The 23,385-nt window shown below is 41.5% G+C and overlaps 1 protein-coding gene across 2 annotated transcripts in view; it reads left to right on the forward strand.

Annotated features, from left to right (window-relative positions):
• Positions 1-23,385, forward strand: part of DSCAM (DS cell adhesion molecule) — a 453,735-nt gene that overhangs the window by 394,535 nt on the left and 35,815 nt on the right. The window contains exons 22-28 of one of the 2 annotated variants that reach the window (XM_063393172.1): positions 3,819-3,936; positions 4,759-4,922; positions 7,771-7,869; positions 8,426-8,614; positions 9,583-9,873; positions 15,357-15,533; positions 22,234-22,264. In XM_063393172.1, the coding sequence (XP_063249242.1) occupies positions 3,819-3,936; positions 4,759-4,922; positions 7,771-7,869; positions 8,426-8,614; positions 9,583-9,873; positions 15,357-15,533; positions 22,234-22,264 (1,069 nt within the window). Of the gene's footprint in view, positions 1-3,818; positions 3,937-4,754; positions 4,923-7,770; positions 7,870-8,425; positions 8,615-9,582; positions 9,874-15,356; positions 15,534-22,233; positions 22,265-23,385 lie in introns of those variants that run through there. The other variant, XM_063393173.1, reaches the window with a different exon arrangement.

Here is a 23,385-nt window from a genome sequence, read left to right on the forward strand (position 1 = left end):
TGTCAACTTAATTATAACCCCTTTAAGAACTCCTTTGAGAACAATGAGAATGTCTAGATAGGGGTTTGATGTGAAATGGATAGTCCAATTTAAATGAAAGCTTAATTCAAGTTAACATTTCTTTCTTTCTTTAGTGTCTTCATTTCTCAGAACAGATTGTTATTCTCTGTAATTAACTGACAGAAATAATAAAAAAATCCCCAACAAACAGAAAATAATCATGGCAATGAAAGTTGAGCCTCCACGTAAGCAAGCTGTGCTCCTGCCCCTCAAATTACTCTTCACTTCTGACTTGAAAGAAGTAGGTTTAGCCTATCAAGTATACTCAAAAGACAAAAAACCTTGCATGCACTTATCCCTCTGATTTATTGACCATGACTGATGGGGAATGGCATTTGCTGCCAGTGTGACGTTAACAGATCCAGACCCCTGGCAATCTGATCCTCTGGGGACAACTCTCTGACTTTTATTTTTATTTAGTTTCCCCTGGTTTTCTAAACTACCTGAGCATCAATTTGGAAGAGATTTCCCCTCTGGTCTATGCTGCTTTGTGTGTTTAATGTTTTTAAATAACCTGTGGGGTTCACATGACAGTGCACACTGGTCTGCTTCTTTGATGGTTCATCAGACTGGAATACAGGGGATATTGGAAACAGAGAACCATGGAATGGGTTGGGCTGGAAGGGACCTTAAAAATCATCCAGTGCCACCCCTGCCATGGCAGGGACACCTCCCACTATCTCAGGCTGCTCCAGCCCCAGGGTCCAACCTGGCCTTGGGCACTGCCAGGGATGCAGGGGCAGCCACAGCTGCTCTGGGCACCCTGTGCCAGGGCCTGCCCACTCTCTTCTGTGAGAAAGTAAATGAAAGAATCTCCTGACCCAGGGTATTCACTGTTGGATCTTTCACTTGTTTTAAGCTGAAGTGCAGTGAACTGTCATAGCTCTTGTTCAGTTTCCTTCTAAAGTTCACCTTAAAACACGGTTGTGTCCTCTAGAGGAAGAAAAACCCACGTGTGTTACAGCCTCTTGCAAAGAATTCCTGCCCATTTCTATTTCTGTGACAGTAAATGTAGGTTAGAGGATTTGTAATTTAAACAAACAAACATGCAGAAAACTGCATTATCATAAGAGAGTGCACTGTTCTGTGAAGGAACCTCTTTATCTTCAATTAATAATTGGGTGATTTGTAAAAAAAAATAGGAACAGACACAGCCCTAATCCAGTGCCATGCCATCAAATATAAGGCTGGAGGGAGGTGTGTAGGCATGTGGGGAGCTTTGATAACAAAGGAGTAAACCCTGCAGCTTACCCATATGATTCCAAATATTCCCATGACTCAAAAGGAAGAGGTCTGTGAGATTCCAGGCTTTTTTACCTCATGAATGCCTGCTAGAATTTCAAACCTATTGCTTTGAGGTGGATCTCACTTGACATTTATTTTGTTTCTAGTTTTCTTTGTGCGCCTTTTAGTAGTCTCAGGACATCATTTGAAGTTCAGCTGTAAAGAAAATCGAGCTTGAAAAATTTCCTGCTGTTTTACCATTTCTTTTAAAAGCACTCAGTACATGGAAGGAATAAGAAAATCCATAGAAAGCTGTGGATACTTTCACAAAAATAGTTCACTGTGCTTTCTGATCATTTTCTGAGTCATGGTCTATCATCTTACCAGTGGCTTAGGCTCCTGTGAGATTTATGTTACTTCCACACATCTCAGTAAAATGAAGGATACAGGATATTGAAAACCAGGAGCTGCAGCATAAATGTTGCATTTTCAACATCTGATATCCAGCCTGTGACTTCCTAAGGAAGAATTCACGTTGAAATAACTATTAAAAACAAAGAGGTAACAGGTAAAGTTTGCTAGCGGTGGTGCCATGCCATGCTGAAGGCTTCAGCAGGATTCCTGTATTCCACATGTTTTGTCCTACAGGAACTGGCAACAGCTGGGAGTAGCTGGATATTTCAAGAAACGCTGGAAATGTGGGAAAGCCACGGAGAAAATGATTAATAGTCAATTTTAAATGAGTTTTCAGACTTCATGTTGCAGAGGGGATTTTGCACAGGACAAGAATCTGAGCAGTCCAGATGCTCGGAGATGTTGTGTAGACAGAGCTGACAGCATCTCCTGCTGCTTTTCAAAGAGGGCATGAGAGCCACAAGGCACCTCCTGCAGCAAAACCTGGCACCACTGAAGACAAATGTGACTTCTAACACCAGCTTCAGCAGAGTCAGCATTTCACTCTGTGTCTCTGGGTGCTCTGAGCATTCTTCTGTTTGGGTTACTTTGGTTAATTAGCCCGTGGTGTGGTGGGTTGACCCATGCTGGGTGCCAGACACCCACCAGAGCTTCCCTATCACTCCCCTCTGCAACTGGACAGGGGAGGAAAAATGTAATGAAGGTTCATGAGTTGAGATGAGGACAGAGAGAGAGGCCACTCATAAAGTACTGTCACAGGCAAAACAGACTCTAGTCAGAGACATTAATTGAATTTATTATCCACAAAATCAGAGCATGATAATGAGAAGAAAAATAAATCTTAAAAACACCTTCCCCACACCCCTCCCTCCTTCCCAGCTCTACCTCCTCCTCCCCAGCAGCACAGGAAGATGGGAATAGGGATTACAAACTGTTCTTCATGTTTGCTGGACATGGGGGAAGCTTCTGGCAAGCTGTAACCACAGGACATGTTGATGCTTGGCTCTTAGGAAAGGAGTGCTGTCCCATTACCAAGCTTCACTTTGTCTGCTACCTGAATCTTCAACTTGTTGTTGAATTAAAATTTTGACCAAAGGGAAAAATCCCCTTGAGAAGCTTGGCCTTCAACAGTGCTTGAAGAGAACATAGGCAACACAGTCCAAACTGATTGTATAATCTGTGAAATCTTTTCTTTTTGTGAATATCTCAAGTCCCATTGCAGCCTACTCAAGTAATTTTGCTTAATTTTTCAAGGCCTGTTCTTTTATGCATGAATCTTTTTCCAGATTAACTGTCCCAGTTATATTTGATGCTGAATCTCTTTTTCATGTTTTCCTAATTGGTGCAAAATGGATTATTAAGTATAAATTCTGATCGGTGTGCACGACTGAAGTAGATCAGGACTAAAAATACAGTATTTTGTCTATCTGTATTCAGTATGTGCCTTTGAAATGTATATTTTTAGGCCACAGAAAGTCTGTTTCTGTCAAGGGTCATTCTTGAGGAATAACAAATGAAGTTCTAACACAAACCATAAAATGAAAATACACGAGGGATTTTTTTTGTATATATATTTAGGTGATCTGAGAGCTGATAAAAACTGATTTTAGTTTGTACCCATTTGTGGATTCCAGATAGACTCTACAATGTACTAATACACATGAAGGTTTAGTTTGCTTAATATCGAAATTGTTGTGGAAGAGATGTATCAATAATTTAGATGAATCAGTAATTTAATAATGCAATGTTTTTATGAGACACCTGTCAACAATTCTTGCTGGAAGTGTCAAGACAAGCATAATTTTCATCCATAATTTCTACTCCAAAATATATAAAAGTCAGTAAAGATGATAAATAACTGGGTTTGCTCTTTTTCTCTGCAAAGGCTCTTCCAATCCCGTGTCTCATCTCTCTTTTAGTTACTTGTCTTCCAGGTACTGAAACTGATATTTTGCTGGAATAAATAGCTAATATTACCAGTTTAAAGGAATTAGTACCCTAAACCCAGCATTTTTAGATTGGTTTAGTTTCCCCCTTTAATTGTGGGTGTCTCTATTTCCCTTCCAAGGGCTGTATGAACAGACACCTCACTTCAGCCTCTCTTGCTCTCCCCCTCCCAGCTCCTGCCAGGATTCTGACGTTCAGCGGGACGGTGACAACCCCCTGGATGAAGGACATTGTCCTCCCTTGCAAAGCCGTGGGGGACCCAGCTCCAACAGTCAAATGGATGAAGGATAGGTAACCAGCAACTAAATGTGCAGCTCACATAGAGCCCCTTTCCTTAAAACCCTGTGGGGTTGTGGGGAGGGCAGTCCTGGGGCGCTGGCAGGAAGGAGAAGGACTCTTCGTGGTGATTTGCACATGGTCACAGTAGATGAATTTAGAAATTCCTTCAACTAATTGGCTGTGGTGATTACAGGGCATCAAAGGGAGAAAGAATAATGAAGAAGGGCTGAAGGTAAACATTCAAAATGTAAAATTTAGGAGTGTTTTGTTTTATCCTCCTGTGGACAGGGAAGTTTTATTCTGAGAGAGCAAAGTGCCTCATACAGTGATTTGTGCTGAGGTGGGCACTAAATGTCTTGCACATATTTAATTTTCCATTATTCTGTGTTCAGCTTTAGTTTCACAGTCTCACAGAGCCACCTGGAAACACACTTGGACAATAATTTTCATCCAAGCACTGTGTAAGCAGGGAAACTACAGTGCTATGAAACCATCTTGTGCATTGATATAAATACCTATGATTTCACAAGGATGAACTGCGTAGCCAGGAACTGCCTATACCCTTGTTTCAGCATTTTTATGAAATAACAAGTTAAGGAAGGAATGGATTTCTGTTTTCACTCACACTGTGTACAGGAAAAGTGCGTTTTTAAGCATATGATAGGTGTTTCCCAACAGAAAATACTCCCTTGCTGCCATATTGAAGGGACACACCTCACCCCACACCTCCTACCTCTCTTTCCATCCTTAGCTGCCTCAACAAAAAAAAATCCACTTGTGAGTAATTTTGATTGTAACTTCTTTAATGTATGCACTTTGTTTCCTGTGAGGCAGTAACGGGACACCCAGCCTAGTGATGATTGATGGGCGAAGGAGCATCTTCAGCAACGGCAGCTTCGTCATCAGGACCGTGAAGGCAGAAGACTCTGGGTACTACAGCTGCGTGGCCAGCAACAACTGGGGATCAGATGAAATCATTTTGAATTTGCAGGTACAAGGTAAGGCTGTTGGATCTGCCTCAGAATCGTTACCACGGCTTTACTGGTAACACACAGGTGTGTCTGTCTGAAATGCAAAATATTAGTGTGTACGAGTATTAGTGCAAGTCTAATTGTTCCACATTAATACATAAGTCATTCTGACTCAGCCATGGGCATTTTGTGATCTAGAAAATGGTGCTTTTGTTGGAACAATTCACACACTTAGTTAAGTCTCTATGTGAGTTTTTGTAAGATTGACAACTGTGTGTTTGCGTTCAGTTGTCTTCTAGTTCTTCACACAGAATGTATCAGCTTCTGCCTTCCCCTCACAAATATCACATGTATCATTTTAATATTACAAAATTCAGAAAGATGTGGAGGCCCTCAATTTAGCTCCTGAAAAGCTATCAGCAGAAATTTGCCTCTGTGCTGAGACCTTGCACAAAAAACTTCATTATGCAGGTGCAGAATTTCATTATGAGGTGAATATGAGGAAGCATTGGAAATGAAACATCAGCATCCCTTCAGATAATGCATTTCTCCAGTTACATTTTATACTCATGTTGAAAAGCACAAGGTGCACCCAGGATGGTGTTGATGTGCACAAAAGCAGGGACAATATAAGAGTATAAACTAAGAGTAAAGTGAAGCAGAACCTGTGAATTCACATACCAAGAATTCTCTGTGCAGATTTCCTTGCTTATTTGCACTGAAGCAGATCCTACAAATGCTTCAACTGACAGCAAATTTTTGTACCAGAGTGGACCAACACTCTCCTGGATGTGCAATTTAAACTTCAAGTGCAAACACATGAGAGCACAGAGAGAAGTTGTTTCCACTGCAGTCCCCCTCTCTCCCTGCATAAACCATTCCACTAAGCCTTGGAACAAGCATCATGGCAGATATTGGCATTTATCAGCTTCCCTATAATTCAACAGAAACCAAAGATGCTCTTCTGCGATGTTTGAAGCATGACCACAACAGGAAGTAGGGAGAGAAAACACCATCAAATGGAAACCTTATATTTATATTTCACTAAGTACTTCTGTAATTGCATATATTTGCTGTTATTGAACTGCAACAACTAAAAGCAAATCAATATTACTTCCTAAGGGACAGACAAAGAGTGGCTTTTAATATGTGGGACCACCATTTTTTGCAGATAGGGTGAAGCTGTGATGAAAGCTATTTACAATAAATCTTTCCCTGTGTAGTGTGTGCAGTCTCTCCCCATAGAATCAGCCAAGTCACTCAGAATAACAGAACAAATCCATCTCACAAAGGGAATTTTCCTTTAGAGTATAAACTGTCTCTTTTGTTTTCTTCAGCCCTGTTTGGCCCTGTGAGGGCAAAAACATGAACTTCTCTTTGAACTAATCCATAGCTGGAAACCTGCAGACTCTGCCTCATATCAGCACCCATTATTCTGCAATCTATGACTCGAACATGAACTGCATTGGGGAGTTTTCCCTGGAAGAGCTGCCCCTCAAGCACAGGCAAAGTTCTCTGGCAGCAGAATGCTGGACACAGCAGAGCATTTTGGATTTCTGTCCTGCCTGGTTCTGGGACTGTCAGGACAAGGGCAGCTCCTGCCAGCTCGGGTCACTGACACCACCACCCTCTCCTCTCCCATGCCAGAGGAGCTGTGGCCATCCTGTTACCTCTCCTCCCCAGATTTCCATCCCATCTCTGCCACTGTTTCTTGATCCTTTCCAAGCATGGACACTGTCCATACCTCACTCCTTATTCTTGCAGCAGCAAAGCTCAATTTTGCCTACGTTTCTGACAGTAGAATGCTCCTAGTCCATTTGCAGCCCCAGTTCCTTGTGTCAGTTCCTAGTCCCAGCTGGCCCAATCCAGTGCAACTTGTTGGGATGTGGCGTGGCTCCTTCTGTGCCCTTTAATGCCGGAAGAAATTCCTCCAGTGAGGGTGGGCAGGCCCTGGCACAGGGTGCCCAGAGCAGCTGTGGCTGCCCCTGCATCCCTGGAAGTGCCCAAGGCCAGGTTGGACACTGGGGCTGGAGCAGCCTGGGACAGTGGGAGGTGTCCCTGCCATGGCAGTGGATTGGAATCAGATGATCTTTAAAGTTTTTTCCAACCCAAACCGTTCTGTGATTTTCTTCCAAAGGAAGCTGGGAAATAGGAATTGGATGAGAGTTGAAACCTCTGGTTTATTCCTGCACTCAGCCAGCAGCTGGTCCTTGGAACCTTGATCTTCCTTCCCCCATAATGTTTATGGGGAGCAGCAGAACAGAAGTAATTCCAGTCTTTGCTGACAGAATTGCAAATTCTTTATACCAAAAGCCTCAGTGGTCTGGAAGAGGACTGGATCTGCCTCCAATCACAAATCTATCAATGACACCTAATTAACTCTCACATTTGCACTGGCAGAAACCCTTGATTTGCACCTTTTTTCTCATTTTTGCCATAATAGCCTACAAGCACAGGAATGAGTGGGGCACCATTTGCAACAGCACATGTTTCCTGCCACCAGAATTTTATCTTCTCCTCAAAGCAGATATCAAAAACAATGACAATTAATGGCTGGGTAGCTCATGTACCATTGAGGTCTAACAGGACAAATGCAAAAAAATTCAGAGAAAACAAAGGTTAAGAATTGAAAGACAAAATTGTGCCTAAAATTAAAAAATAAAAAAAAAAAATAAAAAAAAAAAAAAAAAAAAAAAAAAGCAAGCTTGCCTGTTCTTGTCTTAACCAAGGATGTCAGCTAAACAGACACTTTGACAGAAATAATTTGCATTTTTTGCAACTCAAAACAGCTATTTGATAAATGACTGTTAGAAGTGATTAGGATTGTGTCAAACCATTTGATTGCATTTTCTATTTTTAACTATTTCCCATCTAGTTCCACCAGACCAGCCAAGACTCACTGTATCCAAAACCACATCTTCCTCTATCACTCTTTCCTGGATACCTGGAGACAATGGTGGCAGTTCTATCCGAGGTAATGTAATTCAGGTTAATTGCTGCTTCTAACTAAATTATAATATGTTGATAGGATTAGTATAGAATGATGAATGGCTAAAAATAATTTGAAAAAAAGAAAAACAACCCAATCTGTATTGCTGTCAACCCTTAATGTGCACTATCATGGTGATAACAGCTTTCAGTAAATTGCAGTTTGTCTTTGTGGTGGCTTATTCACACATTTAATCACTTTCTCCTCAGCTGCTACGACAGTTGCTCTATCTGATTTTCCAGATGTGTGATCTCTAACCACTCATTTTGGAGGGTCCAGGTTCATCATCTGGTTGTTGCTGATTGAAAGGTCCTTAGAAATGGCCCTCCTTTTCTTTCCTCCTTTAAGCCACCATAAAAAAATGTATTTAAACTGTTGTCAGGGTGGGCAAAATGCATTTCCTGGTATCTTTCAGTCAGGGGAGAGCTGAATGTTCCCTGCACACAGGATTTTTTTGTCCAGTTTTATGGTGTCTTTAAAACGCCCCCTTGGGTTACCTGAAGGATTTGTGATACCGTTGCCATCCACGCTCTCCCTCCAGGTTATATCCTGCAGTACTCCGAGGATAACAGCGAGCAGTGGGGCAGCTTCCCCATCAGCCCCAGTGAGAGGTCCTACAGGCTGGAAACCCTCAAGTGTGGCACCTGGTACAAGTTCACCCTGACTGCCCAGAACGGGGTGGGGCCGGGGCGCATCAGCGAGATCATCGAGGCCAAGACGCTCGGCAAAGGTGCGCCGCTTCCACCCCCTTCACCCTCCCGAGGCTCCTGCATTCTGCTGGAGATCCTGGTTTGATGAGAAAACAGGCTTGCATATTTTAATTTTACTGGCTTTGGAAACATTTATAGCTCTGTCCGTGGCCGTGACAAAAAAAAAGCTGTGGCTGTGGGACTTGAAGCCCACACACGCTGATATCCTGTCCTTATTTTCTCTAATAATTTTTATCCTAAGATGGGTTGGCAGATATTTGGTAAGAGGGTGTCTCCACTGTCACAGACTGTAGCAATTCCAACTATTTCATTGCCAGGAGGAAATTGTCTCTTCTCTTCTTATAAAAATTCAGGGGTTTATTTGTCTGGATGTTGAAGGAAGACAGGGAGTATATTTATGTATAAAGGAAATAGAGCCTATGTCTGATTTCTGCCCCAAGCCAGTATTGCAGGAGTGTGCAAGCAGCATCCTCTGAACTGGATAAGTGTCAAAAATAAAGGAAAAGTTTGCGTTAAGTTCTGCAAGGCAAAACAAACCAAATTTTTTGAATGGATGTTTGGATATTTTTTTTTCCACATATTGATTTGAAAATCTGGGTTTGTGAGTCTGGCACAAAGTGATAAAAAACATTTAAGAAGAAGGAAAAGGGAAAGTTGAATAGGATTTTCTTTTTTCCATATATTCATTTGAAAATCTGTGTTTGTGAGTCTGGCACAAAGTGGTAAAAAACATTTAGGAGGAAGGAAAAGGGGAAGTCGAATATATAGATACTGAGTTTAAGCTAGAGTCAAGATTATCCTAGAAATTATTCTCTAAATTTTACATTTTGATAGGTTTTATCCTCAACATTTAAGCATTTTTTCTGCGCTTCTAGAGCCGCAGTTTTCCAAGGAGCAAGAGTCAAGATTGCCCTAGAAATTATTCTCTAGATTTTACATTTTGAGAGGTTTTATCCTCAACATTTAAGCATTTTTTCTGCGCTTCTAGAGCCGCAGTTTTCCAAGGAGCAGGAGCTCTTTGCCAGCATCAACACCACGCGGGTGAGGCTGAACCTGATCGGCTGGAACGACGGCGGCTGCCCCATCACCTCCTTCACCCTGGAGTACCGGCCCTTCGGCACCACGGTCTGGACAACGGCCCAGAGGACGTCCCTGTCCAAGTCCTACATCCTCTACGACCTCCAGGAGGCCACCTGGTACGAGCTGCAGATGAGAGTGTGCAACAGTGCTGGCTGTGCAGAGAAACAAGCCAAATTTGCCACGCTCAATTACGACGGCAGTAAGTATTGCCTTTAATTTACACCTCACATACTGTAGATTTATTCTTTTCTTCGTGTTGGAGTCTCAGTCTTTATTAATTCTTATCAATATCACAATCTCACAAGTCGTGACCTCTAATTAACAAATTAGAAAATGGAGGTGCTTCTAACTCTTTTTTAGGTTATTTAAGCTCTAATCACCCAATAACAAGATGACACCTATATTATTTATATTTTTGACCCAGTAATTGACCACCCAAGGCCCAAAATGCGGACCTTTTTCACCCAATTAGAAAAAAACACCTGAAACCAAGAAGAAGAAGGTGAAGAAGGTGAAGAAGAAGGTGAAGAAGAAGGCCTTTGGCAACGCCCAAAATCCTCCATCTTGCCCCATATACACCACTATATACTAACACCTGAAATTCTAAGTTTTTCACCCTGTGAGATCAGACAGTAATATTCTAACTACACACCCACAACCTCAGTGCTGCCACTCAATTTCAGAAGCCTGTTCCACAGCCTCAAGTCAAATACAGTGCTTGATTCAGGGTCAGTGCCTTTTAGGACAGAAAGCCTGAAATTTGCAGCCTCCAGGGTTACAATAAGATACTGTTTTACTTGGGTTTCATATGTGCCTTTTTTTTCCTTTTTGCTCGTCTTCCATTTTTTCCCCTCGTAAACCCCATTTTGAATCTGCCAGCCATGCTGTCAGAGAGATTAAAGTCTCAAAGATATAAAATAGCTCTTGATTTCCTGACAGTAGGCTGCCAGGCAGAAAAGAGGAATTGTTTATTTGTCCTCACTTTGGAAAAACTCTGAAGTCAATCAGCCATAAGACACATAATCATAGGACATTAAAAGTCATTAGTTCCAGTGGTTACAGGGGCCTTTCCTGGTATTTCATGCATCTTTTCCATGAAATTTTAGTCTTCCATGGAATTTGTTCCAGCAGCCATCCACGGGAGTGTCTGGCCTCATTGCTATTCCCTGTGACACAGCCCAAAACCCATTCTGGGACACACTGGAGCAGCCAAGCAGGTTGTCCTCTGGGAAAGCCTCTGGATAACATCCTCCAAGGGCAGAGCAAAGGCAGAGCAATCATCCCTGTTTACAGACAGGGGACAGTGAAACCAATGGCCGTGACAGATGGCTCTGCCATGCCCAGCAGCAGGGCATGGACCACGAGGGAGTTGTTGCATCCCGCCCGTCTGCCAGGGGTTGCTGCCCACCCTGCCAAACCCAGGGCACCAGGGCAGGAGCAAATGTGCCATTTTGTCACCCTCTGCAGCTCAGGGGCTGCCAGGCTGACTGAGAGGGGTGGTGGCATCTGTGTGCTCCCAGAGGTTCAGGAGCAGGGAAGGGCTACATTCCTGGCAAACAGGCAGCACAGATGGCTCCAGATGGCAGGCTCTGGAATTGCTCCAGTGGGAATTGCCAGAGCTGTTCTGGAGACATCCAGTGAAAAACCTGGCTGTGTTGCCAGGGATGTTGTGCTGTGTTGCACAACCACTTGGCAACATCTGTAGAGTTAAATTAAGCTACAGCACTGGTGTGAGCAAGTTCAAGCAAGAGCTGATGGTTGTGACAGCACCAAATTGGTAACTGTAACTCTGTGTTGGTAACGCCTCCACACGAACATCACCACTCAAGTACAGCTCAGGGTCATTCCCAGGCAGAAATGTGGGATGTGACTTAGGCAGGGTTTAAACCTCAGCACCTGACACATCCTCTGCTGCTATGCTAGCCTTTGTGCTGGGTACTCAGCAGTTCTTGTAGATAATTAATCACACATGCCCTCACCCTTTGGAAAAATATCATTTTTGGTAGGCTGCCACACAAGTCGTGTTATTTCAGAGAGTCTGGAAAATTAGGAGAAAGATCTTGCCTCAGCACTCCAGAGGCCCACAGGAAACCAGGATCTAAGCAGTTACTACACAAACGTTCCAGGTCTTTCCAAGCAGATGAAGGACTTGTTTTATTGAGAAGTGTAGCTGTTGTCAATAATAACTCTTTTAAAAGAGTATTATGAGTAAATTTCTTGTAATTTTACTTAGCCTATCCCATTTTCATTTTGTTTTCCAATATCTTTCCACAGGCAGCATCCAACTTTCTGTTGTTCTGTTATCATCACATTTATTTGATTGGGGCAAAAAGTCTTAAGCCACACCTTAAAATGAATTTATATCAAAATGCAGGTCCAGAGCCTTCAATTTCCACTTGTAGCACTCAAATCAAACCTATTCTTGCAGTGATCTGATCTGAAATGTTGTCAGGCTCTGCTCTTTGATTGGGTGATGATACTTATCCTGGTGTCACAGATTGTGACCTGCACACACTTTGATTTTTTATGTTGCTGTATAGCATCTTTAAAAAGGATAAAATGAAACAGTAAAAAATATTTGCACCATTAAATTTCCTGGGCCACTGCTTCTGGTCAGCTAGAAAATACTCCAATTTGTGATATTGCTGGTTTTGTTTGTGAAGCGTGCTTTGCCAGGATTGTGTTGTGCCTTGGAGAGGCAGAGCAGCTCAAATACTGACCCCGAGGTTATGAGAGGAAAACATGGATGGAAAGGCAAATTCCAGTTTTCAGATTTTCTAGATCTGCTATGTTTGACTCAGAACTGAAATTATAAACTGATGGTGATTATCATTATCATTATTATCATTCTTACCAGTATTTGATGCAGAAATTTTTGCCTCCATAGACAGGGAATTTTGGGAATTCCAGGGAATTCCACATGCAGTGGAAACTTCCTGGCCAGCTCCACTTCTGAGTGCTGTCCCTGCCTCTACCTTTGATTCACCCTGTGATGTGAGATTATCCCCTTCCAGCTCCCAGGGGTCACAGCTGCCCTTTGGATAAAGCAGATACAAGAGCAGCACTTTGAAGATTAGATAATACGGTGTATGAAAGTTCTGGGATGCCAAATGCTAAGAACAAGCTTAGAAGCTTTAACAGCCTTAAGACAGAGCCTTTGTAAAGTTTGCAGAAATCCCAGAGTTGCGTGGTTTTGGGTCACTTTGCTGTGTGTGGGAGAGCTCCTGAGGAATACCATGGCTCAGCATCCTTCCCCTCAAATCTCTCCGTGCTGGATTAGGTCAGAGGGTTAATGACAAACCTACGTGCAGCTTTTTGCTCTCTGTTCCTCGGCATTTCAGTAACGATTTCCAGCTAACAGGTTTGCTGACCTCCCTGCCCCTTGTTTTTTCAGAAGCATGCAATCCACAGAGGTATTTTTAGTCTGTGCAGCTGCAGTTGTGGAGCTCTGCAAAGGAGCTCCTCTGCTCAGGGATCAGCTACTCAGTAGCCCTGGAGTTAAATCGGATCAGCTCTAAACTCTGCTAATTGATTCTGACCCACCCAGGCGCTCCCTGCCGTGAAGGACACAGGAGAACACTCCTGAACTCACAGCGTGCAGTGGGAGATGCTGCAGCCAAGGGGAAAAGGGGTCAGAGACATTCAGATTACAATTTCTGTGAGGCACCAATCAGGCTAACAAGGGGTGATGGTGAATCGACCTGGAAAACAAAACAAACCCTCCCCATTTGTCTGGGACTTGGTCCTGCAAAAAGCTTTGATTATTCCACTCCCAGCCACCACCTAGAATGACAGCAAATGTCGAAATGGTGTTTTCTCAATGGGCAGCAGGATTAAATATTGGTAATTTCTAATGCAATTGCTGAAAAGCAACAAGTGGGTGGTGTGAAAACGTGCAGTACGATTTTTTAATTAAGCTCCAACTGCCTGTTTATAATGTTATGAGGTTTACATTTGCCTAGAGAGAGGTATGGATAATGATAATCACATCTCTAAACACTTCAGGTTTAAGTGAAATAAAGGCCACTCATCATTTGATTTTCATCTAAGTGTTAAGGAAAGCAAGACATAATTTTAGGCAATCTTGGACCTAATGGTCTCTGTGACTGTAATCCAGAGAAAACTTTGGCCCTTTAGTATCCAGGAGGGTTTAGAGACAGTTATTAGTATTACCTTCAGGAGCTTGAAGTTCTTTTCATTTCTTCATCTAATAATTTTATTTGCCTTTAGAGCAGTGCAAAATCTGCGTCTCAGGGCAAGATGAAAATATCCTGCTGTGTGTTCAAGAAATAGAAAATCAGGAAAAAAAAAAAAAAAAAGAAAATTATGGGGAAGAACTGCAATGGAACATTAGAAAAATATTCCAAATGCAATTGTAAGAAAACAAATTTTCCAAAGTACCTAATATAAGTTTGGATGGTTGTAGCTTTTCTTTTTATCTTTGTCCCTTTAGGGAGCTGCTCTTCTCTTTATATGCAGCTGAAATAGCTCTTCTGAAAAAAAACACAAGACTTAGGATTCTTCATTTTCACTGTGGTTGTGGCACTCACACTGTACTGCACCAGATCTCAGTTTTTATTCAGATACTGTATGGCACATAATGAGATATAACCATATCACTTAATGCAGCAATTAAAATGTAAAAAAGGATGTGCCTGTTTTTCTCTCTCACCCTCCTTTCCTTTTAGCAAACAAGTAGCCATTTTTATGTTTCAGTAGCTGGTTAAAATTTAATAGCTTCCATCCAAAGTCATCACAGTTCACAATACTTACGTGTTTCTATGCATTTCAAGCAAATCTGCATTTTATAGCCTCATTTGTGGTTGCATTCAGCAGTTTAATAGTGATCAGGAAATGAGTGAGAAGTCTTCCATGACAAAACAGCCTTCCACAGAAGGTGCTGCATTCTTCTCACGTCCCTCAGAGGTAAAGAAGAAAAGAATTGAAAAGTTCAAGTATTATATATCACCAGGAAGCCAGGTATATTCAAAATGCAAATATGTCCCAGAATGAAAAAGTGAGCTGCCTGCCAGTAGTTGGTAGATTCATTTCCCTCGTTTCCCTCTCAAAATTTGATTGTTTCTATCCAGCATTACTCTCCTGTTTTACTGATGAGTATAATGTCAGACAGTCTTTAGCAGATTAGTATCAGGTTGGCTGTCTGAATTTCAGATCACTATCACTGCTGCACCCTCAGAATTGATAGCAGAATGTTTCTGTGCAAAGGATTAATCTGATGTATGTGGCAGAAAATGAGCTTTGTCAAATGAGTTCCTTGCACAGAAAAGCCCAGCAGAAATGTCACAGTGGTGCTATTTCCCCATAATAAGGAATAATAGACACAGGGAGGAATTCTGAGGTCTCTTACAGCTTTTTTAATAATTTAACAGGACTCAAAATTAATCATAGTATTTGACTGCATATCAGGCATGGTTTTCCTTAATCAATGAATGCAATTCTTCTGGATCTCTGAAAATCTCCATCTCTGCAGTCAGTCCCTCATTACCAGGAGCCTGTTTATGTGTTCATGGCCATTAGACACACAAATATAGCCTCCACCCCAAACAGAAAAATCCTGGTGAGTGTTCAGCCTGCAGCTGAAGCACCAGAGTGCCCTGTTCCCTGAGAGCTCCATCGTTTGTCCTCGTTAATTGGCCTCTAATGGCATGACCCTGTTTGCAGGTACAATCCCTCCTCTCATCAAGTCGGTTGTGCAAAGTGAGGAAGGGCTGGGAACCAACGAAGGGCTGAAGATGCTGGTGACCATCTCCTGTATCTTGGTCGGGGTCTTGCTGCTCTTTGTGATGCTGCTGGTCGTGAGGAGGAGGAGGAGGGAGCAGAGGCTGAAGAGGCTGCGAGGTAAGGTGGTGTCTGTGCAACTTCTCTCTAGCAGGACATGAGAACAGGAGTGGGGCTGCACGTGACCAAAGTGTGCAATCCCCAGCTGGGATCACTTTCCTGCAACACAGAACAGTGTATGTGTGTTTTCTATAGAAATTCCTTCTGTTTTGTTTGGTCATAAGTTTCTAAAAAACAACAAAAAAAGATTAATATATCCATCGTTATTATTTAGCTTGGAGGAAAGGAAAATATTTCTCATAGGTTTGCTTTCCTTTTTTTGTTGTTTGTTTGCTTCCCTCGACGACCTAAAAGTGGATTTTTTTTGGAAGGGTGAAATCAGATGTTCTGAAGATGAGGGAATCTCAGTTTTCCAGCAGATGCTAACCATGATTTCCAAATTATAACATGAAAGTAGCCAGATATTGGTAGGCTAGGACACAAAACCAGATATTCTCAGATTTGTTACATTTTCCCCATGACTTTTTATAATAGAACTTACACAACTCTTCATTGTTCACTGACCTTTCATTGTCACTGATCTGTATTTTCCTCTCATCCTTATTCAAATTCAGTTGTTTGTTATGTGAATAAGATTTAGATCTGTGAATTCATTCAGCTTTATAATTTTTCTAGCAAAAAACCCTGGCTGAGCCATAGCCAAGTTTTTGAACCTTGCAGTCTGACACTGCTGCCCTGTAGCTTTTGCAGTGGCAAAAGATATTTTGGAAAGGTATTCCCTGAAGATATTTGGGAAAAAAACCTTTCAAATCCAAACTTGAATTAATAGTAAAACAGTTTATCATCTGCAAAAAACAATCCTAATCTCTTCCAGGAGCCACCAAATTGATTAGTTATTTGTATTTTAAGCAAAATGTGATCATGGTACCTATTAAAACCTGGGCCAACCCTAGGTTTTCCTCCTGACCTTCCTCTCTTTTGGGTCTAATTTTGTCTTTTGTGACAATATTTTGGAGTAAAAAAAATAAAAAGAGAAAGACAGAGGGCATGGGCAAATTCATATATAAAGGAAGACAACCAACCTTATGGTTCATACACAGCCCTGGAAATCAGGACATCTGGATGCTTTCGCTTGTATAATCACTTTTTCTTCAAAACCTTATAAGCCATTTACCTTCCCAGTTTGGGGATTTTTCATTTAAAAAAACAGTGGTAAAGAAAAAAGAAAGTTTTATTTTCTTAGAATACTGTGGAATTCCATCCAGTATTGAGAATATCTCGAGCTCTTTGGCTCTGGAAAATTCTGTTCACATGATTTTTTCATGGTTAATTTACAAGTATTCATAAAATCTTGAGCTCCAGTCCCTTGAGGAAGGCTGATCACTGACCAGGGTGGCTGTTGCATAACATAAAATGTGTCTGAACTATTTCCTCTCAGAAATGAAGAATTTAGAGAAGTATCAGAGCTCCACTTAAACACAGGCAGTGGAAAAGATTTCATCAGTACTTTTGATAAAAGAAATCAGTATTTAACTACCATTTCTGTAAAAGTTGTGTCTCAGTCAGCTGAATTTGTCACACTACAGCTCAACATCCCATCTGCTCCTGTTTTACTTCTCTACAGTGCAGAAGTTCTTTTTTGTATCATTTTCAGTCTCCAAGGACGTTCTTTCCACATGGTGGTAACCAAGTCATTTCTTAATGTTTTAACTGGTAAATGAAACAGATTCATATATTTTAATTTTCCTCTGTAGTTTTCCTGTCATTTCCATCCTTAACATTTTAACCATTGAGATCATTTGCCACTTCTCTGATTTCTCTACAACAGGAAAATATTCCCTGTTACACAGCCCTGGTTTGTGTTCCTGTGCCTTATGATCCAGACTATTTTCTTAGTGATCTGGCATTTTCCTTATATTTTAGCTACTAAATTCTGGTGTCATTTTTTAAACTTTTATCACATATTCTTTACTCCATACCACTGATAAATATTTGAGACAAAAAATACTGAATAATGATTCTCTGCTTAAAATTGGGGTCTGAAGATGTGGAAAACCATAAAATGGCTGCTGAGTTAATTTTTGCATCATGTTACTTTCTGTTAAAGTACTCTGAGTTACCAAAACTTTCTTTTAGGGAAACATAAATATGATCTTTTACTGTTAGTTAGTCACACCACAATGAGAGGCTTTTTTCAATGTCATTAATTCTCAGCAAATTTTAGTCTCATTTTAAAAAATCCACTTTGTTTGACATGGCTGCTTGATCACAAGTCTGTATTGATTAGCCTCAATCATCCTTTTAATTAATTTCCTTAAACTTCACTCATTTGACATTTTCTGCTCTTCTGGAAATTCTAAAAGTTTTCCTGACAATAAGGAGCTGCTGTTCCAGACAATTCCTTACTAAGTTCTCTAAAACAAATGTGTGGAAATTTTTCTGATGTCCTAACTAAAAATAAATTGTTTGCTCTAGTAATTGCTGTGGTTAACTTTCATGCAATTTTTGAAAGGGAAATACTACATTATCACTCAGTTTGTATGACTTGGTGGGGTTTCTTTGATGCACAATATTATTTTTTCCTAAATTAGGATTTCCTCTAGTCTACATCAGAAAAAAAAATCTCAACAGTGGGACCTTTTAAAATAATTTGTGCAAGTTACAAATGTAATTCTTGCTTTTGTGGCTGCAGATGTGGTTTTCTTGAACTTGTTTGACAAAGAGGAGTGGGAATTGCAGATTTATTTGCAGTGTGCTCTGCATGCAAACATTTATATCCCTGCTCATGGACAATGTGTTTCAGTTCCCATTTTCTGTTGAAGAACAGCAGCCTCTCCATTCTTGAATTTTTTACCACTTGTCTGGATGTAGGGACAGTTAAACATTTTTCTTCCTCCTTTATAAAGACAGCAGAGTTCTCAGCAAAGTCCTGATTTTTGTTCAGTTTAGTTCCACCAGCCAGGTCACCAAAAACAGGTCCCTTGGCTGCTGGAGTTCATGCAGCCATTCAGGAGTTCAGCAGATACTCTCAGAGAGAAGCCTGATGGTTTAATGCTCCTTCTCCTGGCTATTGACCCAGCTCTGCTACTCCTGTAATGGTTTTCCCTTTGTTTTTAAATCCAATTTGCCTTAACACAAGCAGAAAGGATCAGTGCGGCGTGATAGTTCAGGAGTGGCAGGATGCAATTTAAAACTCTATCACTGTCCCTGATTTCCCAGGGGGAAAACCCAAGTGTGTCAAGAATTTTAAAGGTGGCTGCCCCAGCAAAGGAAAGTGATGGCTGTGGCTTTTTCACTAAAGTGATGCTTAGCTGGAGCAGAGATCTTCCCCTTCCCTCTGTCATCTGTGCCCCCTTCCCAAGCCCTCCTTTCACCAACTGAAAACTGGGAGAGGATAGCACACAGCCAGGGATGCTGGCTTATTTTAGAAAGTATTATTAATTTGCTGATCAAAAGGATACAGCAGGAAAAGCACATTAAAATCTCTGGTCATTGGCTTGGGACAATAACGTTTCTCCTGGAGCTGATGTTTTGGACACATGACGTTGTTGTAGGCGGGACCCAGCCCTGGGAGGACGTGGAGCTGCTGGAGAGAGCCCAGAGGAGGCTCCAGGATGAGCAGAGGGCTGGAGCAGCTCTGCTGGCAGGAAAGGCTGGCACAGCTGGCATTGCTCAGCCTGGGCAGGAGAAGCTCTGGGCTGAGCTCAGGGTGGCCTTGCAGGGCCTGAAGGAGCCCCAGGAAAGCTGCAGAGAGACAATTGCCAAGGGCTGCAGGGACAGGAGCCAGGGAATGGCTCCCAGTGCCAGAGGGCAGGGCTGGATGGGCTCTTGGGAATCAGGAATTGTTCCCTGGCAGGGTGGGCAGGCCCTGGCACAGGGTGCCCAGAGCAGCTGTGGCTGCCCCTGCATCCCTGGCAGTGCCCAAGGCCAGGCTGGACCCTGGGGCTGGAGCAGCCTGGGACAGTGGGAGGTGTCCCTGCCATGGCTGGGATGGGAATGAGATGATCTTTAAACTCCCTTCCATCCAAAACCATTCCATGATTCTGTGATCTTCAGTTACTTTTAGGCTTCTGGATTTTTGTTTGATGGATACAGAGGAGCCCTTTATATTCCTGCCACCTTTGGTTTTGTCCCATCCCACACCAACCTGTGTGCCCATCATTAACTCCAGCAGTTCTGCTCACCATTAGAACAATCTGCTTGGATAATTAGCAAATTTAAGCTCAGCTGATGGAGGTTTTTTCCCTTCAGTACTTCCTCATTCAGCTTTTGACACATCACATGGTCTTGTTGATGCCTCTTGTTATTTTTTTTACTGAAGGTGCACAATCTCCTGTTCATCTCTTTAAACAAGAATCAACATGTGTTAACGAGCACTTATGTGCCATGTACAGGAATTGGTGTGAATTTTTTCCAGATGCATTTTCCAGATGGAGATATCTGTGTGCTGGGCAGCACCTGAGAAGATGTGAGGGAGATTGTTTGCCATTTAAACGTGATGAAAAAATTATGAAAAGCAAACTGAAGTACATTTTAATAATTTTCAACTTTGTCCTTTCTGCTTTTCTTGAGTTCTGAATTCCTTGCACACACATTTCACTTTAGGAGGCAGCAATTGCTTCAAAAAGCTGCTGGCTGAATGAAAACAATATTTGCATATTAAACCACCCTGATTATGTGTGCCAGAGGGAAAATGTGTGCACAGTGTCTTCATGATCCTGGTGCTGCTAGAATAGCAAGAAACATCATAAAATATGCTGAAAAAAGCCCCATTACTTGCAACCAGTGTCATTATTATTATTGTGTTGGGTTTGTTTGTTCATTTTGTTGTCTTCCGAAGAAATTTGTCCCTTCCTGGGTTTTTGGAAGTCAGTAACAAAACTCCCTTGGGAGCAGCAGTGTTGGTCTTTTGCTTTCTGGCTGATGGCAAAGACATCTACTAGATTTGTCATCTACTAGGCACTACCACTTGCAAGCGTTAATGGCAAAGACAATCTCATTCTGAGTGAAAAATAGGAATTCTGAGTGCCTAAATGAAGCACTGTTTGGTTTAGATGAGACAACTCAGATGAACCATCCTTCCCTCCACCAGGAATCTTCCATGCTTTGTGCTGGAATGGGATGGAAGAAGGTTAAAAATGAAGGAGTGGAACAAACAGACCTAGAGGGAGCACGGAATTCCAGCTTCTCCCGTTGTAGGGGAGGAGTAAAGCTTAAGAGAGGCAAGCTGGCACTGTGTCAGATAAATACAATTCAGAAAAGTTGATAAAAGGGGTTTTGCTGAGTTTTTTTAATGAATAAAAAGAGCCCTCTATCCATTCCTTTAAAATAATTAGTTCAACACAAGATATAGAGATGTGTTAAGATGGTGGCTTGTTTCTGCCTGCATCCTTGGAATTTTAAAGGCAGGATATTTAATAGGATCACAAGTAAGGAAATTGTTGAAAGTGTTGGAGACCCAAGAGGTGACTGAGGAATAAAAAAGGTGGGATGGAGAAAACAAAGACAAATTCAGTAAATGTCTTGGCAGGTGCTGATAGATTTACAAGAAGCAGATAAAAGAAGAGATGTAAACTTCCATATAAGAGTTGTTTGAAGACTTAGAACTTGGAATTGCTTTCTTCTCAGATTTGCTTCACTTGGTTGCACAAAAGGCTGCTTTGTTGCTCTGTGATAAACTTAAGGACTTGGGAATCAGCATTTTAAGTGAGTTTGTTTAGCAGCAAACTGCAGGAGAACAAAGCAGAGCTGCCTGTTTTTTGCTGAATGATACCACAGAAATTAGTGTCTTATATTGATAAAGTTTTACAGAAGCCTACCTGAAAAACAAAACTTCAGCTGTGCCTTTTGAAATGATAAGTATTGAAATAATTATAGCCCCAAAGGATTTTCTGCTAATAATAGCATCAATGACAAGAACAGGAGGAATATATTTCCTTCAGCAGTGTCTTATTTTGCAGGGCTGATCCATGTGGGAATAAACCATCCTCTGTTTCGTGTGTAAACCACACCCTGAAGACCCAGCAGCAGTTTTGAATTATTGCTAGTGGAAAAATATTTGTGTTTGAGTGCAACCAAGCAAGGGGAGGTTCAGGTTGGACACCAGGAGGAATTTCCCCATGGAAAGGGGGCTCAGGCCTTGGCAGGGGCTGCCCAGGGAGCTTTGGGGTGCCCATCCCTGGAGGTGTCACCTGGGCTGGGGACAAGGTGGGGATCAGGCACAGCTGGGACTCTTGGAGGTCTTTCCCAACCTTAGGAATTCTGTGATTCTAAATTGACTCCTTGGAGACCTCCCTTGCTCAGATCTCATGCAATTACATTTGGTTTGGAAATGACATGTTGGCATCTGCTCATCCAGCCTGGTTTTGAGTCTTGCCCAGAGATGGATATCAAAATTCCTATTTTTTGCCTTTTCTTCTTCCTTCACCTGTTCATTTGCTACCCATGGCACAAAGGAACAGAGATTCCCATTATTTATTAAATTGTTCCTATTTCTGATATGTTTATGTAGCTTTTTTCTAGTTAAACCAATGGTAACTTGTATTTCTCTTGCCATCTTTGGTTCTACAGAGGAAATAAACAGAGCTGTTTGGGGCAGAAATGCAATTTCAGCAAAAGTAGGGACTTTTAGGCACTCTTTTATTCTTGCCCCTGATCTGAGAAACAGCAGTGGTCTTATGGCTGATTCAAATCACTTGCTAATAATGCATCTCTTAAATAGATTTTCATTGGTGATGACATTTCTTCTATTTTCTTCTAGATGCAAAGAGTTTGGCCGAAATGCTCATGAGGTAAGAACATATTGAATTTTATGTTTTATTTTTTAAAATTGAAAAATATCTGTCAGCTATAGCTGACATCTTAAATCATATTTAAGAATTGTTGTAGGGACAAATGGAGAAGTAAACTTTTTATTCCTAAACCCTTTTCCAAAACACATCATTTGTCTGTCTGCTAAGAACTGTGATGCTCTGATGGTCAGACATGGGAGAAAGAAGACACTTTGTGGACAGTGTGAGGGGCTACAATGACAAAAAAACCCTGATAACTTGTGTTAGATTAAATAATAGAAGCTATGTAGGTCCATTTGGACATTTTTCCTACCCTGAAAAACATTTTCATAATATGTATCAAAGTAATTGCTCTTCAGAGATCATCTGATTAAAGGCAATAAATTTCTGGCTCTGAATGTCTCTAAACTTTGCAGCTCTGTTTATGTAATTCGCTGTTGTTAGCTGCTTATACCCAAAGGTATAAAAGAGCAGGTAAATCCATTTATTATTTTTCATTTCTTTTCCATCAGCTCAGCATTCAGAAATCTAATTCAGTTGTTGAATTGCATCATAATGACTATTCTGGCACCACAATTCTTTCAAAGCTGGAAATTTCATATCTTCAATGTTTATTGTTTTGTCTAGGGAAAATATTGAACTTTAGAACCACTGCATATATTTGAAACTGGGATCACCAAGGGATTATTCTTGAGTTCAAATGAATTTTGGGTTGCTAGAAAATACTTTTTATACTCAAGCAACAAATTTGAGAATGTCATCGATGTTTCACCACACAAACCACATTTTAAACTTCCTCACCCATGATAAAGTTGACTTCTATTGTAAGAATAAATTCAGCAGAGACATGGTGACAGGTGGGTTGGGTATAAATTCAGCTCTATGCCATCATCCCTGAATAAACCCAGTGATGTTAACAGGACTGGTCATGCAGTCCAGGTCATCCCCTCCCTGGCTGCCCGTGGCAGCAAACTGTGGGGTTCAGCAGCTTCAGGAACATTTGCCCTGGTGGTTTTGGTGCCACAGAAGACAGCACAGGTTAGCACAAGCAGCAAGTCTGTTCCCTGAAGAAACCCAGCAGGGACCAGCTGAAACCCCTGGATGGAACCTTCCAGTCCCAG

The sequence above is a fragment of the Prinia subflava genome, chromosome 3 (assembly GCF_021018805.1).
Source record: "Prinia subflava isolate CZ2003 ecotype Zambia chromosome 3, Cam_Psub_1.2, whole genome shotgun sequence".
Lineage (NCBI taxonomy): Eukaryota > Metazoa > Chordata > Aves > Passeriformes > Cisticolidae > Prinia > Prinia subflava.